At 34.9% G+C, this 17,896-nt stretch overlaps 1 protein-coding gene across 11 annotated transcripts in view; it reads right to left on the bottom strand.

Moving 5' to 3' along the window:
- MBTD1 (mbt domain containing 1) overlaps positions 1-17,896 on the bottom strand; it is a 61,790-nt gene that overhangs the window by 24,339 nt on the left and 19,555 nt on the right. For 6 of the 11 annotated variants that reach the window (XM_072938704.1, XM_072938703.1, XM_031676294.2 and 3 more), the window contains 4 exons: positions 12,572-12,773; positions 8,470-8,609; positions 7,070-7,184; positions 6,142-6,224 (listed from right to left, as the gene is read on the bottom strand). In XM_072938704.1, coding sequence (XP_072794805.1) covers positions 6,142-6,224; positions 7,070-7,184; positions 8,470-8,609; positions 12,572-12,725 — 492 coding nt within the window. In that variant the 5' untranslated portion in view covers positions 12,726-12,773. The remainder of the gene's footprint in view (positions 1-6,141; positions 6,225-7,069; positions 7,185-8,469; positions 8,610-12,571; positions 12,774-17,896) is intronic. The other 5 variants (XM_072938702.1, XM_072938701.1, XM_072938698.1 and 2 more) reach the window with 2 other exon arrangements.

A 17,896-nucleotide genomic window follows, 5' to 3' on the forward strand; every position in this document is an offset into this window, starting at 1 on the left:
CTTCCTGCTCCAGGGCCACTCGTGAGGGCTATCTGGGAGCGAATCTCCTTTCCTGCAAGGTAAGCTGTCATCAGGTCCTGCAGGACATGACCAAATCCAAATGCTGAGGGCTCCCCAACACAAATGTATGATAACCTCCACCTGACTGACTGTCTGTAAGAAAATAACACTGGGTGGGAAATGTCTTATTTTTTCTGCACTTCAGGAACATTCTCAGATAGTCCAACAGCCCAGATGTCTAGTATTTAGACTCTCAGAGGGCTGACACACTGTACACAGGATGCATTAGAGCAGAAATACAGATTTCCCTCCATAGAGCTGACAACCTATACCTTTTGATATTCACACACTATCTTCAATAGTAACAAAGAATTTAAGCAGGTAGAGGTTAGCCCTGAAGTTGCACAGAGATAACCAAAAGTTGATTCCAAGAATAATATAGCAAATACACAAAAAGCCACCATCAAAATACTTTGACTAATAGGCATACAGTCACTAAAGTGCATCTACTAGAGAAAGATAAGCGGTTATTTGGCCAAAAAGGGGAGAAAACATTATAGGAAATTAACTAGAAAGAAATCCAGAATTCTTAAATATTGTCTGCTGGAATTGGCAGGAAGTAGAAACAACAAAAACTGTTCCCTCTTTCTCCAGAAAGTCCACTCACTTTTTGATTTGATAACAGATTCTACTTTTTGGGGTGATGACAGCAGGGAGTGAAGGGAGTACAGGGGAGTACAAGGGGAGTACAAAAGGAAGGCGGGACGCTTGAGGTAAAAGTAAGACTAAGAATGAGAGACTGCTAGTGTATGTAGAAGAGATAGGAAGCAGTGGTTACTAATTTGAAAGGCATGAAACAGTCCATCACTTAAAAAAATTTAATGAAAATAATCTAGATTATTTAGGCTTCTTTTAAAACAGGTGATTTTTTAAAAACAATTTTCCTGCAGAGCATCTATTTTGTGGCTATGCTCACAACAGGTAGATCAGATGGAGCACTACCAAGTGCCAGAAACTAATTTTATTTTCATTGGAAAGAAATTCTGCAATCTACAATGACATACTGAAGATTCTAACTTTAATTAAAATGGATGTGAAGTTGTATTTATTCTCTATTTTCAATGGAACTGTGGTTAAGTGTGTGTGTATGGTTAAGGCTAGGGAAAAACAAAGAATGATTCTATCTAAAACAGACTATTTTACTAATAAGCACAGACCCAAAAAAGAGATCATGAATTTCACTATCAACTATTGTTACTGCACAAATGCAAACAAAAGGGCCTTTGTTTTTGTCCTTAAAGATTCAGAAATATACTTGTAATAATACATGTTACAAAGAAATATGGATAACTTTATACCCTCAAAACAGCTGGCATACAGGTCAGGTACCAAAGAGAGGATAAGAAAGTATCATATGAGTAACATTGTGGAGGCAGGATGAAACAGTACGGTACACTCAGCTTTAAAGTTGCAGCATGCATGTGTACAAAGGATCTTTTTAAAAAAACATAACTATAATTTTTTTCAAAGGAGAAAAAAGTAGGATGATTACATTTCTGATTTTTGCAATGACAGTATCAATAAGATACCAGAATATATAATCTAGGCACCAAACAAAAGAAATCTTAAGTCTATAAATACATAACTAAAAGAGTATGATTTTAGCTTTTGTATGATTCACGTACACTTGATACTAGTACATTTTGGCTCGTGCTGTAATGCTTAGGAAAGAAATATTTTACTTCATTTTATAATGCAATTAATGAGAAGCAGAAGTGCTTCAATTTAAAAGACTACAGTCTTAAAAAAATTAAGACTGCTTTAAAGCTAAATGTTCTGCATACACACAGATTAATGAGAGGCTCTCTTGGGTTCAAACATAAATCATTAATAGGAGAAAAAAATCTGTGAATTTCATTAATGTATAATTATATGCATTAATACCAGTGTACCTAAATGGCACGTGGTATTTTGGAGATTTTCCAGTTAGTATAGATAAGGTTACTGCTTTCAGAAGCTGTGAAATAATAGAAAAAATATGTATTGGTCTCTGCCCCTGTTACTGGCACAGAGCTCTTAAAACCTTCGTAATCTCCTAAGTGATAAGAGAACTAGATGTATCTTCTCTTCTAAGATTTGATCTTTGACCCTGATTCCAGACACAGAGCTCCTAAATTCTTTGGAATTCATTCAGTGACGAGAGTATCTTTTCTCTTAGAGAAAACAAGCTTATGGTTACCAGTGGGGAAAGAGGGTGAGAAGGGTAAACTGGGAGTTAGAAATTTGCAGATACTAAGCACTATATATAAAACAGATAAACAAGCTTATACTGTATAGCACAGGGAACAATATTCAGTATCTTGTAGTAACCTACAATGAAAAAGAATATATCTATGTATATGTATGACTGAAACACGCTCTACATCAGAAATTGATGCAACATTGTAAACTGACTATACTTCAATAAAAAAAATTTTTTTTTGAAAAAATAAAAAAGAGTATCTTTTGTTCTAATCAGGCAACTCTTTGTGAGTCCCTAGAGAGATTCCGGATAGGAATAGACCAAACTATGATTAGATGCTTGGAACTTTCAGCCCTATCCCTCATCCTCCAGGACAGGAAAGGGAGAGGGACTAGACATTGAGTTAATGACCCTTCAAGCCTATGTGATGAAGCCTCCATAAAAATCCCAGTACAGAAGGTTTGGAGGGCTTCTGGGCTGGTGAACGAGTACAGGTGCGAGGAGAGCAGCACGCCTGGAGAGGGCATGGAAACTCTGTGCCCCTTCTCACATACCTTGCCCTCCACATCTCTTCATCTGGGGCTCATCTGTATCTTTCATTATATCCTCAATAATAAACCAGTAAACCTAGTTTTTCCCTGAATTCTGTGAGCCATTCTAGCAAATTATCAAGCCCACAGAAGGGGTCACAGGAGCCCTGATTTATAGCTGATTCATTAGAAGTATTGGTGACAATGTGGGACTTGCAACAGGTGTTTGAAGTGGGGGCAATCTTGTGGGACTAAGCCCTTCACTGTGGTATCTGATGCTAACTCCAGATAGATACTGTTAGAACTGAACTGAATTGTAAGACACCGAGCTGATGTCAAAGAATTGCTTGATAGCTGTAAAACTCACACACCTTGTTATCAGAAGTATTGTGTGGTAGAGTGTGTAAATAACGGGGAAACACAGAAATGTTCTTCCTATAGGTATTTAATACAAACTATGTTAAAAAAGACTACATCAGCAGGTTAAAGCCCAAAGTTGAGAATTTCTATCCACCTACTAAAAAAGGGAGCAAGAGTTTCTTCATTTATAATAAGAGATGGAGATGAGCTAGGTAATTTTTAAGATTCCTTACAGCTTTGTAACCATATGATTTGGAATTAATTAAAAGTGATATTATCTAATTCAATGGTTTCCAACCTCAAGGACTGCCAAAGAAGAGGGAATCAAAGATCAGGGGCCAAGGCTCTGGCCATACACCCTACTTCAGCCAGATCAATCAATGCAGCCGCCCCTCATCCTAGCTATGTTTATTAGGGAAAGGGAAATTGTAATGCTTAAAAAAAAGTCTGAAAACTACCATCAAGATAAAATAAAAGCTGTATTACATATAGGGCAATCATAATATACAGATTCTTAAGTAGACATATTTAGTGACAACTGGGCTCCATTTCCATTGCTAATTATAAAAAAGGTCAAACACTGTGACTGATTATAAACCACTATGCATAGTAACAGCAGTAATCAAAGAGAATATGGTTCCATGATACACTTTGCAGAAACTCCCCAGAAATTTAAAGGTAGACCATGGAAAAGAGGAATTCTTTTGTTGAAATTCTGTGATTTTAGAACTAATCATAATCATATTTAAGTGCTGGAAAAATATAGTGTTTACCTGGGGTCCTTACTCCAAAGAGAGTTTGAGTTATGTTAAAGAAGCAAGGCAGTCAAGGCTGTGACACTGTCCCCACCCTCAAATCCTGGTTCAATCAGAGCAGCTCTGTTTCCATGTTACACATTGAATGTTTCAAAAAATTCTGTTTGAACAAAGAATCCCCCAGCAGCAGCGAAAGGCTCCTGAATTGTGCTCACGTTGGAGACAAGGCAGATGCAGTCTGGAGGAAGGGGCCCTACTGATGAACCAGTGTTAGAACAGACATCAAGTGTCAGAAGACTAGAAGACTGATGATTCAAGGAAGGATCCTGCACTTGCAGCTGTTCCTGGCAATAGGTTTTCTAAAGCTAAAGCCAGGAACTCTCCTTGGAGACCGTGAAAGCTATCTGAGGGGAAGAACCATGAAGAGCCGATTTCAAAGGACAAAACTAAGTATAGTATGAAGTCTGACTTCCTAAACCAAACGACTTCAAATGAAGATGCTGGTTAAGGCAACAAAGCAAACTTATTTTGTGCTAAAACATAGTAAGACACTATCAGTATAAAATGTTTCCTATTTGATAAGAAGCATGCAGTAAAGGAAGATGATAAGTGAAACAGGAAGGCATTGGGTGACAGATGCTTTGCTTCTGAGTGAGAAAGAGGAGGTTCCATGGTATCATTATTAATAATACAGCCATGGCTAGCTGCTCTGTTCTATGTGACAGAACACTTTAACTTTAAAAAAGCAAAGCTGAAAACAAAAATCAATTTCATTATTATAACAAATTTTCTAACAAAGAACTTTAATATAGTATTACTATTCAAAGATGTGGACATGATACAAATAAAAAGTATAATAAAATATTGTACTTTGGGACTCTGAAATGCTATTTAAAAAATCCTACTTACATAAAATAGCTTGACACAGCTTATGATATTAAAACATAAAAAACAAAATAATAAAACAAAGATAGGAAAAGAGATAAAGTCTGTTCAGGAGACTACAGAAAAATGTTCCAGGAATCTGGGATGAAAGAGCTATTATAACTGAGAACTTAATCTAATTGTGAGCTTCTTAGGACCAAAAAGAACTATCCCAAGAGAGGAAAGTCAAAAATTTCCTTTGTAGTTCTCTGAGAGCTTCTGTTGTTATGTCTTTAACGTATCTCACAAATGTGACACTACTATCAACATTACAATATCACATTACCACTATTTTACACTGAAATAAAGTATCTGAGATTCCACTTGGGCTGGTTCAGATAGTCAGCATGCCGCTAACTAAGGGCTTAGCATCTACACTTTGAAGAAAGAAAACGAACAAATGAATCAACTTGGCTTTAATTTATATTTCTACCACTGAATTAAAATGCTTGGCCTTCATCAAGATCCTTTATTGGCCAAGAATGAATGAAAATTCATTTGGATTACCACAGCAAGAACTCAAGCTCTGTTTTGTTCACATGCTATTATTTATCAGTAAAGACCCAAGTTAACAAAATGTTAAATATAAACAAAATTTCATTTATTAACTTTCTAAATTCTGTTTTATTCTTATACATGGTCAGTAGATAAAACCTTTAAATACAAACCTGTACTCAGGTTAAAAAAAAGTATTAGAATAAACCAGAGATAATCAAATCAAAATGAATGAAACCAGAAGAAAAGAATTTATCATTAGAGACATTTTTTTAACACAATTCTGAATTACTGCAGATGCTCTGTAATAACCTACCTGTTAAAAAGAACATATTGTAAAAGGTTATTTCAGACCACAATATTATATTATTAATAGTTCCTTCTTTGTTTTTGTGATTTTACATTTGGAGACAAAACAAAACCAGAGAAAGATTTCCTTTTCTGAATTATTAAGTCAAATCACAAAAATTTAGGTAACATATAGATGGATGGTTTCTTTTAGGTTGAACTATATGGTGTTGCTGATACACAACTATTTTTGATATACAAAACCAGCAATTTTATATGATTCAACTAAATGCGAAAATTGGATGAGATGTGCTTTTCTGTGTTTAAAATAATTTCAACTTGCACCCTTTTCAGAAACCTTTTACTTATAAAATTTAGAGAAGTTACTTAGCTATTAATAAGTATAGTAATTAATGAAAAAGTAACATTTCCATTACAATGTATAAAATAAAGACCTTCTAAGGATAAGACACTTAAATGTTACTGTGCCTTCAGAGTTAAACAATGACTAAGCATTTCAATATGAGGTGAGAAATTCCATACTCACATGTTTAAAGCAGGTAACTGGAGCTGCTATAAAGCTATTGCTATTGATGTAGTTACCCCAGCTGAAACCTTCCATGGAGACTGCTGCTGAAACAGAATAAACTTAGATGTATCACAGTTCTCAAATCTCTGATTTGTAAGAAGGCTATTATTTTAAAATGTGAATTGAAATTAACTTATTTATTAATTTATAGGGAGTTTTCTTTCTGTAAAAGATAGAGCTTCTCTAAGTAAACACAAACTTTAGTATATATCATGTTTGCCAACAACAGCAGTTTACTCTTCTATATATAACATATGCTCTTTGGGAAGTGAAATAAGAGCTCTCCAGTTATAAGAAACAAAGAACAGTTGAGAGCAGAGACGTTCAGGACAACACGCACTGCTATGGCTGCTTTTGTGTTTTATTCCCACGCAGCTCTTACTGTGAACTTCACGAGATTTCTATCCAGTATCACATCTTCGCTAGGGTTGTCCATTGTCTCACTCCCTGCTTTCATTGCCTCACTCCCTACTTACCTCCTGGTCTTTGCAATCCTGTTAAGAATCTTCTGCTAAAAATGGTCCTTTTCTCAATTTCCTTCTCTCATTACTTTCTTCTCCCCAATCCCTTTGAAGCTTACTAAATGTCGTATTTCTTTGCTCACTATCTCCACAATATTCCCCACCTTCCACAGCATAGAGAATCAGTACACAAAAATAATAAGCCAAATAAAACACCTATATATTAAGGAGATTGCCACAAGCGCTATAACTTGTGAACACAACTATTTTCTTCTAATTTATTGAAAACTGCTATCAGGATGCCTAGTGTCATAATGGGCACAGAATAAGATTAGTTAAACAGAACTCAAGATTCAAATGTCACTAATTAAAACTAAATGAAACAGTACCACGTATTTCACTTCCACTGCATTCACCCACATTACCTGCTTTAGTCTTTGCTTGGTTTTGCAAGGTAGCTTGATACTGAGCATATGCAGCTAGTTTAGCAACTAAAGGTTGTTTCTGAAGAACTTTTGCTTTCTTTGTTGGAGGCTTACCCTAAAACAAGAAGAGTTAAGTAAATAGGATTCTTTTTCAACCCCTACCCCCAAAACCAAAAACTAACTTGATTACATACTACTCATTCTGCTTAAGTAAACATTGAGGGTTTAGAAAATTATTAAAGCAAAGGAAACATATGAGGAATTTTAACATGAGAAGTGTTTTCTGGAGTTCTGCTACAATGTAGATTTCTAATATGGGTAGCAGAGCTGGCACAGACTAAAATAGCAATATGCAAATTAATATGTTAATAAAAATTATATCCCATAAGATGTTAAACATAGGCTGTGGTGGATACTTGATTCCTTCTTACACTAGATAAAACCAGTGGTTATTCACTCATGCAGGCTGCCAAGCATTGCTATTTATATAAGAGAAGATAATTTAATGTTTAAAGAGCAAGTGACTGAGGTTTATACCTTTAGTGCTAACGCAAAAGATCAATGACAAAATGATCATGGGCCAAATTCACAGTGTGACAAACTGCCATCCATTTGGGTACAGACCATTGCTCAGGATCTTTAGGTACTGTCTATCTGAAATATAGAAATACATCTAAGTGATGTATTTCCTTAATTTGGGGAATTTAAATAATCCTCTCAGTGCTATGTAATGATCACATAAGATAAAGAATAAGAAAAATGCGATCATTCAAATAAAATATATTGCAAAAGTCAGATATGTAATGCCTTTAAAAAGTCGTTTATATGATACAATAGTAATAACTTAGTCAAATGGTCAAATTTCTAGGCATTTTGCAGGCACTAATGTACATTTAAAGAAAGATGATTTTCTTTCTGTATCATGAATGTTCTCAAAAAGGTTAGTTGGATTAACCAAATACACTTGGTCAAGGTATCAAATAGGTTGCAATCAAAAGTACAAGCCAAAGATGATGGAAAAATAAAACCAAAGGGTAAATCAAACCCCCAACACTGAAACTTTCTACCTTGATGTTAACTCAAAAGAAAACGGGGAAAAAATGGCTTCAATTATGTCTATAAAAAGATGTTAATTATATTTATAGTTATTTAGAAAATAACTCACACAAACAATTCATAGTTTATTTTGGATAGTATGCCTTCTCTATTTATAACAGCTGATCAATTTTACAGAATGAATGAACAAACTTTAGGGCTCACGTATTTCCTAAGCATGTGGGGTATAAAATGATAACTGGCCAATCAGGCCAAGGTGGAGTGCAGTGAATCACAATCAAATGACAGATAAACGGTGAAAGCCATAGAAATAACAGATACAAAGAATAAGAAGGTTTCTGTACCGTTACCTGAAGTCTGGCCAAAATGCTTGCCTTCTTGGAGTTTGACGAATAACTTCTTGAACATGAAACACTGCAGAAACGCTTTGTTTTAGAGTAAAAAGCATCTCGTACACCAACCATCCCACACATTTCACAGGTAGCTAATTAACAAAATAAAAACATTGCTGTTATAATCATATAATAAAACCAATTTTTATCTAACAGTTTAATAATTTCTCCAATTATCTAAAGATTTTAAGACATTTCCTTCAAACCAGATAGAAATTTTTTTTATGTTATATAAATGACAGAAAAGCCTACACAAAAGTTAGAGAAAAGACTGGTATGCTGCTGTGGATACAGGTTCCAGAAGGTCTGATAATAGCTTAAGGTCTGAAAAGGGTCAAAAGACACACATACATATGTAAGTTAGATTCAACTAACATTTCCTTCGTGCTCACCTCATGCCAGACATTGTAAGCGCCAATGTTTGAAAGGATTGTAAACAAAATATGAAAAGAAGTGCAACACTACTGAAGATTAATACAAAGTACAGCAAAGGCCTTTAAAACACTGCAAAGATTGAAACATAAAAATAGCCAACTATTGGAAAAATGCTAAAGGCAACATGAAGATTCTTTCAGGTTATGTTCAGGAGAGAAAAAGATAGGTTCAAAGCTTGAGGTAGGTGCTGTATTATTAAGAAGGCAACAAAACTCACTAGTATCGTGTCTCTCTTTTGTAAATTAGCATTAAGGACAATAATCTGAAAGGCAGAATTAGAAGAACAAGGGTAACAAGAAGTGAAGCTCAAAAAAAGATAAATAGGTTGTGGGGTGGCTGATTTATATGGTAATCACATGTTAAATTTTTGAGGACTCACCATACTGTTTTTCAGTAACGGCTGTACCAATTTACATTATCACCGAGAGTGAGTTCCCTTTTCTCCACATCCTCAACATTTGAGGTTACCTCCTGTCTTTTTGACACTAGCCATCCTAACAGGTGTGAGGTGATAGTTCACTGTGGTTTTGATCTTCATTTTCCTGATGATTAGTGAGTTGAGCACCTTTTCATATACCTACTGGCCATTTCTTTGGAAAAATGTCTATTCTTTGGAAAAATGTCTATTCAGGTCCTTTGCCCATTTTTTTAATTGGATTATTTGCTTTTTTTTTTTTTTTTACTATTGAGTCGTATAAGTTCTTTATATATTTTGGATATTAACCCCTGATTAGATATATAGTTTGCAAGTATTTTCTTTCATTGTGTAGGTTGCCTTTTCAATTTGTTTCCTTTGCTGTTCAGTCCTCTTTAGTTTGAGGTAGTCTCACTGTTCATTTTAGCTTTTGTTGCCTGTGCTTTTGGTGTCTTATCCAAGACATCACTGCCAAGACCAATGTCAAGAAGCTTTTTTCCTGTTTTCTTCTAGGAGCTTTACAGTTTCAGGTCTCCCATTTAAGACTTGAATCCATTTCAAGTTAATTTTTGTAAGTGGTGTAAGATAGGGGTCCAGTTTCATTCTCTGCATGTGAATATCCAATTTTCCAACACCATTTACTGAAAAGACTATCCCTTCCCCATTCTGTGTTCTTGGCGCACTTATCAAAAATTAGGTGACTCTAAATCAGTATCTCAAAGAGACAGCTGCCCTCCCATGTTCACTGTTGTATTATTCACAACAGCCAAGTTATGGAAACACGTTACATGTGTTTTGATGGATAAGTAGATTTTAAAAATGTGGTGTACACACACACACACATATATATAATGGAATATTATTCAGCCATAAAAAGAAGAAAATCTTCTCATTTCTGGCAACATGGATGAAACTGGGGGGATTATGCTAAGTGAAGTAAGTCAGAAAGAGAGAGACAAAGTGTATGGTATCACTTATACATGGAATCCTTAAAAGGAAAAAAAAAAAAGGCCCATTTCATAGAACGGTGGTTGCCAGGGGTTGGGGAGAGGGAAAAATGGGGAGGTGAAGGTCAAAGGGTACAAATTTTCAATTTTAAAAAGAATTAAGTTGTGAGGATTTTAGGTACAGCATGGTGATTATAGTTAGTAATACAGTACTGTATACATGAAAGTTGCTAAGAGTAAACCTTGTGCTCACATCTCTCACACACACACACATGGTTAATTTTGTGAGATGATTGATGTGTTCATTATCTTGATCCTGGTAATCATTCCACTGTATATATGTATATCAAATCACCACACTGCACACTTTAAGCATATACAATTATGCTGGTCAATTATTACCCAATAAAGTTGGAGGGAAAAAGACAGCATTGCAAATAACTGCATTAAGTGGGATCAAATCTCCACCCAAACAGTTAAAACTAGAGGAACTGATAGTTTAACCAGTACTTATAATAAATTATAACAAATCATAGAAAAATGTAAGGTGTTTAGAGATAAACAAAGGTGTTCAAGGGATTAGAGATAAACAAAGGTGTCCAAGGGAAAAAAAACCTGAGTGATTTTCTGTTGTAAAAATTCTAGAACACATTATTAAGGAGGTTTGTTAACTAGGTTATAAAAAATGTGATCCCAAGGGGACAGTATATCTTTGTCAAAAATTGAACATGTCAAACTAGAATTCCCATGACTAGGATGTGCACTCCATCAGGAACTTTATTCTATACTATTCACATCTGTATTTCTAATATCTAAAACAGAGTCTGGCACATATAAAGCTCCTTTTTGTGAAAAGATTACCAGATTAATATGTCATAACTAAACCATGGCAAAATGTGTATTACTGAGAGTTAACACATTTGATATAATTTCTCATGCAGTTCTGTCAATAACGATGGAGAAATTTAAGCTGAAGTAGAAGACACCTAAGGTAGGTTTTAACTGGTTGGATGATCACACCTAGTGGGTCCTGATAAATAAAGTTAAGTTCTTTGTTATGGTCTGCAGGACTCTCTACCAGGCTTGTGCTGCTCAATTTTTTAATCAAAAGACTAGAATATAACAGGGCATTATTATCAAATCTGCAATATTTGATAATATATTAATCAGGATCAGATGACATTGCATTCAACATTACATGACAGAATTAAGAATAAAAAATTTCTAAGACCAAAGTTTAGTAAGAAAAATGTTACATGGAGAGTTTTAAAGTCTTAAGCTTTGGGTTTAAAAAATCAACTGCAAAAGCACAAGGTTGGTTTAAATTGTTTTAGGTCATGTGGTTTTAGTTATCTGCAAATTCAGTATTAGTTTCAAAAAAGTTAAAGCAATTTTGGTGGCCTGAATGGAAACACAGTGTCCTGAAAAAGGAAGGTAAAAGATGAACTATCTTCTGCCCTAGTCACATATGGTGACCAACCAGTTGCCTGAGATTTTTTCCAGGATGTGGAACTTTTATTCCTAAAATCAAGACATTCTTGGGCAAATCAGGACAAGTTGTCACCCTACTAACACATAATCTGAAGTGTCCCCAGAAGAACAGGATATTGATGAATTAAATCACTGTGATACTATGAGAAACAGTAGAAGCAACGAGGGTTAGTGTGCTCTAGAGACACACTAGAAATAAGTGTTCTGGTGTGAAGAGAGGAGTTGTTATTGTAACAAGGATTGGAATTATTCTGTGTACTTCAAAAAGCAAAATTAAGACCAAAAGACAAAAATGAGAGCAGGGATAATTCTGGTTCAATATAAAGAATATTCTGGTAATCAAAGATACTCTATCACTGGAAGTGTTAGAACAGAAAACTTCTTATAAGGAACTGTTACAGAGGGAGACTTACCTTGAAAGTCTCAACTCTGTAAGTCCATTATCTTACACACTTCAAGTTATACAGGGATTTATTATTTAATTACAGAATTTAAGTCTACATTAAGTTTCTCAACAGCCTTTTTTGTTTTCATTTTGTTCTACTTGCTTTCCACTAGGAGGTGGTAGGTAGGCAAAATAAAGAGACCTAACACAAACCCAGTGATCTTACCTAGAACTCTAAGTTTCAGACAGTGTTTCTTTAAACTGTTCTTTAAAAATTTTAAGAGAAATGACAGAAGAAATGCAATCAAAACATACCCTCAAATACGAAGGTGTGTAACAGGTGAAGGCTGTTCACCCAAACGCTGAAGCACTCCTACTCACCCATGCCAGATTTACCATCTGGGTACGTGTAGACTTGGCCATTGTTTTTGATAATTGGGAGATTGGAAGGTAAAGGAGCAACTTCTTCTTCACTCTCCTCAGAGCTGGAGCTGCTACTTGTGTCCTCACTGCAGCTATCATAACCGTCAAACATCCCGAATGAGTCTCTTCTTTTCCTTTTGGATCGTGAAGAATTTTCAGTCTTAAAAGTAGAAGACATCAGTAACACATGACGTAGCACTCATATATACCACCAAAAAGATCTTAGTTCAAATTCTAGTTAAGTGAGGGTTTGAAAAATGAAAGTCTAGCCCTGAGAAATGGTATTTTTATTTTATAATGAAAAGCTGAATGTTTGTGTCAAATTGGAGCCCTCCACTTCAATGAAGCACAAATCTACTAGCTACCATGTTAGCTAAGAAGAGTAACAATAATGATGGAAAAAACACCCAATAGAAATCACAAGACCATGTAATTCCAGTTTTGCCATAAACTAGATACATCACTTCTCTGTGAAAATGAGATAAGATCAGATGATCTCTTTTTTTAAAACTGTGGTAAAATACACATAACAAATTAAGATGATTTCTTAATTTGCCTCATCTCTAGAATTGTAAATTTCTATTATAATTTAGAGCATGTAGGAAATACATAGATGCTTTTAAAAATCACTGTTAAGAGTTCAGGAAGGACGGAAAATTTAAAACTTTAGAGACAATTTTAAGGTATTAGCTATTTCAAAAATTATAGAAGACAGCATTTCTGTATGACCAATATTTCATTTTTTTCTTTAACATAAATGGTTAGAAAAAACAGTCATCTCAAGCTAAACATTTCTCTTTCAAAAGAAAAGCACAAAGATTCTATGTATCATGTTCATTGAATGCTACTCATATGTTCCGGTAAAAAATGTTCACATGTTCCCTCATTCAAGCTACACAAACACCCCTAAACTGATACCACCACTCCAATTTTTCCTGAAATAAATCTCTAAATTTCAAGTTTAGTGAGAAGAAAATCAAAATAATATAGGAAATAACAAAGGGAAAAAAGAAAGGAATATCTGAAATAAAAATCCCAAACCATCACTAAACATACAGTAAGTTACAAGCAGGGTGAAAACTGTCAACCAAAAAACCTTTAGAGTTTGGCACCTATCTGTATTCTTTTGCTTCAGTTAATATTTTTTTTGGCATCATCTTACACTTTATGCACAATTTCTTTTCTGGTTAGTTTAACATCTTAACATGACCAATAACAAAGCTGAACTCTGCTGTCCCAAGATTGACAAGACAAAACCATCCAAACGCATCTCTCAGTTTTATTGAATAAACTGTCATTTTCAGAAACGCTAGTATTAAACATTTGCATTGAGACAGGAAACTGAGATTTTCACTTGCATCAGGTATAACTACGAAAGCAACAGAACTGGTCTCTTAGTCCACACAGTGGAACTATTATATACTCACACGAATACAGTCTTTTAAGATGCCCCCTTGAGAGGCTCTACACATATTCTACTAATATTGTCATAACCTCTAACTTTATCTTTTAGTATTTTTCCTTTAGAGCTCTCTTTTAGACCCAATTTAAAAAAGAAAAGCTTACTGTCCGTGGTCATTTTAGAATGATTCTCCCACCTCCTACTATAGTTTTCCCTAGTCTGATTATTTAGCAGATTTGGTTCTGAGTAACTTTTAGTTATTTCTATTAATCAGTTATAACTTCAAAGAATCAAAATCTGCTACCACTCAAGAGATTTCAAAAGAATAAACGAGACTCTGAAGGCAATTCAAAAGGAAAAGTCTAATAATATTTTGAACTGATAAGGTGGGAGGCAGGGAATGGGGTAGTCCTTGTTTAAAGTGTGGTGCTAACAGCACAGAATTCTGACATACTGAGGTTTGAGACTCAGCTTTGTCATTTATTTACGTGAATTTGGGCAAGTAATGAGTTTCTATCTCTTATTTATTCAACATTCAACAATTATTGATCAAGCATTTGTGTGTTTCACAGTAACGGGGGCTAAAGAAAGGAGGTGTTCAGAGCAGACCAGATCCACGGTTCTCATAAAGGTTATATAGCCTACTAGTGGGAGAAATCCAAGCAAGGCCATGTGATAACAAAGTAACAAGGCAGGGGTAGTCAACTGAGATTCAGTGGTGAGGAAAGACCCTGAGGACCAAAAAAGCAGCCACGTGAATATTTGGTGCTGGAATATTCTAGGCAAAGGGAAGAGCAAGGCAAAGGCTTTCAGGCTGGAATACACCTGGTGTACTAAAAGGCCAGTGTGGCTGGTGCCCAGTCTGAGAGGTGAGGGAGGTGAAGGTTGGAGGAGGATGCATTTGCCAGATCACCAGGGTCCTTGAAGGTCAGGGTAAATTTTGATATATTTTTGTCTCAAGGGCAATGTAAAGACACTATGAAATATCTATTACAATGCCTGAAATACACATTTATTAAACACTGGCTAGAATTCTAAGCTCTAATAAATTCATCTATCCTAACTCCATGCAGAGATGCTCTTTTATACACATAAGCTCATCAGCCAGCTTGGTTAGCAGCTAACACATATTCACTGACCCTTAAATGTCAACACAGACTATCTTATTCTGATTCTACTTCTTAAAGAATATAACCCTAAAATTTCACAGGGCCAATGATTACGAACATTTTGGTTTCAATAATTATAGGCTGTTAACATTAAAAAAAAGTATTATGGTCAAATACATATGGGAAATTTTCCTTACTTCAAAGCCCTCTTTGAACCTTTAATATGCTTATGAACATTATAACAATTTAAGAGGGACATGTATGTAGCCTTTTCCAAAGCATTTTTAAGGACTAATTTTCTAGAGAAATGCTCTCTGATATCTTCCACAGTCCCTGCACACAAAGAAAATGATCCTCTATACAACATAAGGGAAATAAGCCCCTGGATGCACACAGCTTGAGGCCTCTGACTGCCGCAAGTGTTGCAGGAATGAGTATCTTGACATACACGTAACCCAAGATGTGCTAGTTAGGAAGCTGTATTCTACTTGGGGAAGTAGTTTTTCTTTTATTAGGATAGAATGCTAGTGAACTATATATATGAACAGTAATCAATTTATCCTATGTAAAAACCTACCATTTATTTACTGTGAGGAGCTTAACTGTAAACTCCTGCATCAGACCAAAACCACAAGGGGGCTGCAACTTCCACGAGAGCTGCAAAATGGGTGGGAAAAAAAATTTGACTATATGCAAAGGGGATATGTAAGAGAGCCCCTCTGCCTATGCTGTGGGTGGAGGCCTCTCTGTGATTTGGCAATCAAAGCCCTACCCTCCTGGATTCCTCTGAGATTATAACTTATTCTACCCGAGATGGTCAGAAAATCCCCACATTGAAAGATTACAGTGGTTCCAGGCTACCAGTGTCCCTAGATACCCAGCAATAGCAATACTAAACAATTTCAGAAAATAATCACCTACAATTCAGACCTTTCAGCATTCGCACAGATTTTATCAAGTATCAAGTATCAAACACACAATAAGCAATTCACCTCAAGTATCAGCAGAAATAGATTAGGAATCCCAAATAGTTAGGCACTGGAACTACCAGAGACAGAATATAAAATAACCATATAAAAACTGTCTAAGAAGAAATAAAAATATTATTGAAAAATGAACAAAGAATACAAAGCAATCAGGCAGATTTGAAAAGAACCAAACGAAATTTCTGTAAATGAAAAACCTAACTGCTATAAAAATAAACACCCAAAAACCTCAATGGATGGGATAAACAGTAGTTTATAAACATGTCTAAAAAATAATTGGGGAAATGGAAGATAAACATTAAGAAAGAACCCAAAATAGCAAAAAGACAACAAAAACAGAAAATAAGAGGTTAAAAGAGCACCAAATGTAAAGATCCAATAACACATGTCACGACGAATTCTCTCAAAGAGAAGAAAGAACATGGAGAACGGAGAAAGGTAAAGCTGAATGAGATATTGGCTGAGAATTCTGAAAAAATAAGGAAAACATGAATTCATAGATGGAACTACAATATATATTAAGCACAACAAAAAGATAGCCACACGTAAACAGATTACAGTGAAAGTGCAGACCAGAGAGAAGATTTAAAAAGTAACCAATCACAATGGTGAATCTCACTAGTCGACAAGCCCAGTTTAGGCACATTCAGTCCCATCAGCTGTTTAGTAACTAACCATGAAAATAGCGACAAGGCAAGGATTACCAATCCTGAAGAATGTGAAAGAACAAAACAAAGCTTAAAAAAAAAAATCTATAGGAGACAGAAATAATGCAGAGAGCAAAAGAAAACTTCAAAAAAAAAATTAAGACAAGTAGATAATAAAAGAAAAAAGATAAAAGTTATATCCAAAAGATACAAAATCCAAAGACTAGAGAAATTCAAGAAAGAAAACAGGAAAAAAAGGAAAAAAAATACAACCACAAAATTCCAGGATCAAAAGACAGTTTCTATAATGAGAGACTATGAAAGACCAGCTTAATGACTTAAAAAAAAAAAAAACCAAGGTACATCATTATAAAAATTACAAAACTCTGACATACTAAAAGCTTCAAGAAAAACACTATGTCACATTAAAAGAAAAGAGAATTAGGAGACCAGTGGGCTTCTTAATAACACGATTAATAAAAGCAATGCCTTCAAACTTCTAAAGGAAAAAAATTCGTACCAGAAAATTTATACTCAAAACTCCAAGTGAAAATCAGTTAAAAAAAAAAAAAGAGAAAAAAAAGAAAAAGAAAAAGTTGGTTCTTTGATAAGATCAATAAGACTGAGTAACCTCAAATCAGAGACAAGGAAAAAAAGAGAAAAGATACAAACTTTCCAATATCATGAATGAGAGGTGACATCATTACAGATTCTATAGATAGTAAGAAGACAGTAAGTATACTACCAACAACCTTAGGCTAATAAATTTGACAACTTAGAAGAAGTGGACAAATTCTTTGAAAGACATGAAACCAAATCTTACACATAAAGAAACACATTACTTGAATAGGTAAATAACTATAATAATCTGAATAGGTAAAGAAACTAAATTTGTAGTTAAAAACTTTCACATCAACAAGGCCCTAATGGCTTCACTGGGGAATTCTACTTAAGAAATACTACAGATTCTACATCAGCTCTTCCAGGAACCGAAGAGGATGAAATAGCTTCCTATTCATTCTAAAAGGCCAGCATTACTCTGATCCCCAAACCAGACAAAGCCATTACAGGAAAACTACAGAACGCTACTTACTCATCAGTATAGAATGCAAACACTCTTAACTAACTTTTAGCAGACT

The sequence above is a fragment of the Vicugna pacos genome, chromosome 16 (assembly GCF_048564905.1).
Source record: "Vicugna pacos chromosome 16, VicPac4, whole genome shotgun sequence".
In the NCBI taxonomy this organism is placed as follows: domain Eukaryota; kingdom Metazoa; phylum Chordata; class Mammalia; order Artiodactyla; family Camelidae; genus Vicugna; species Vicugna pacos.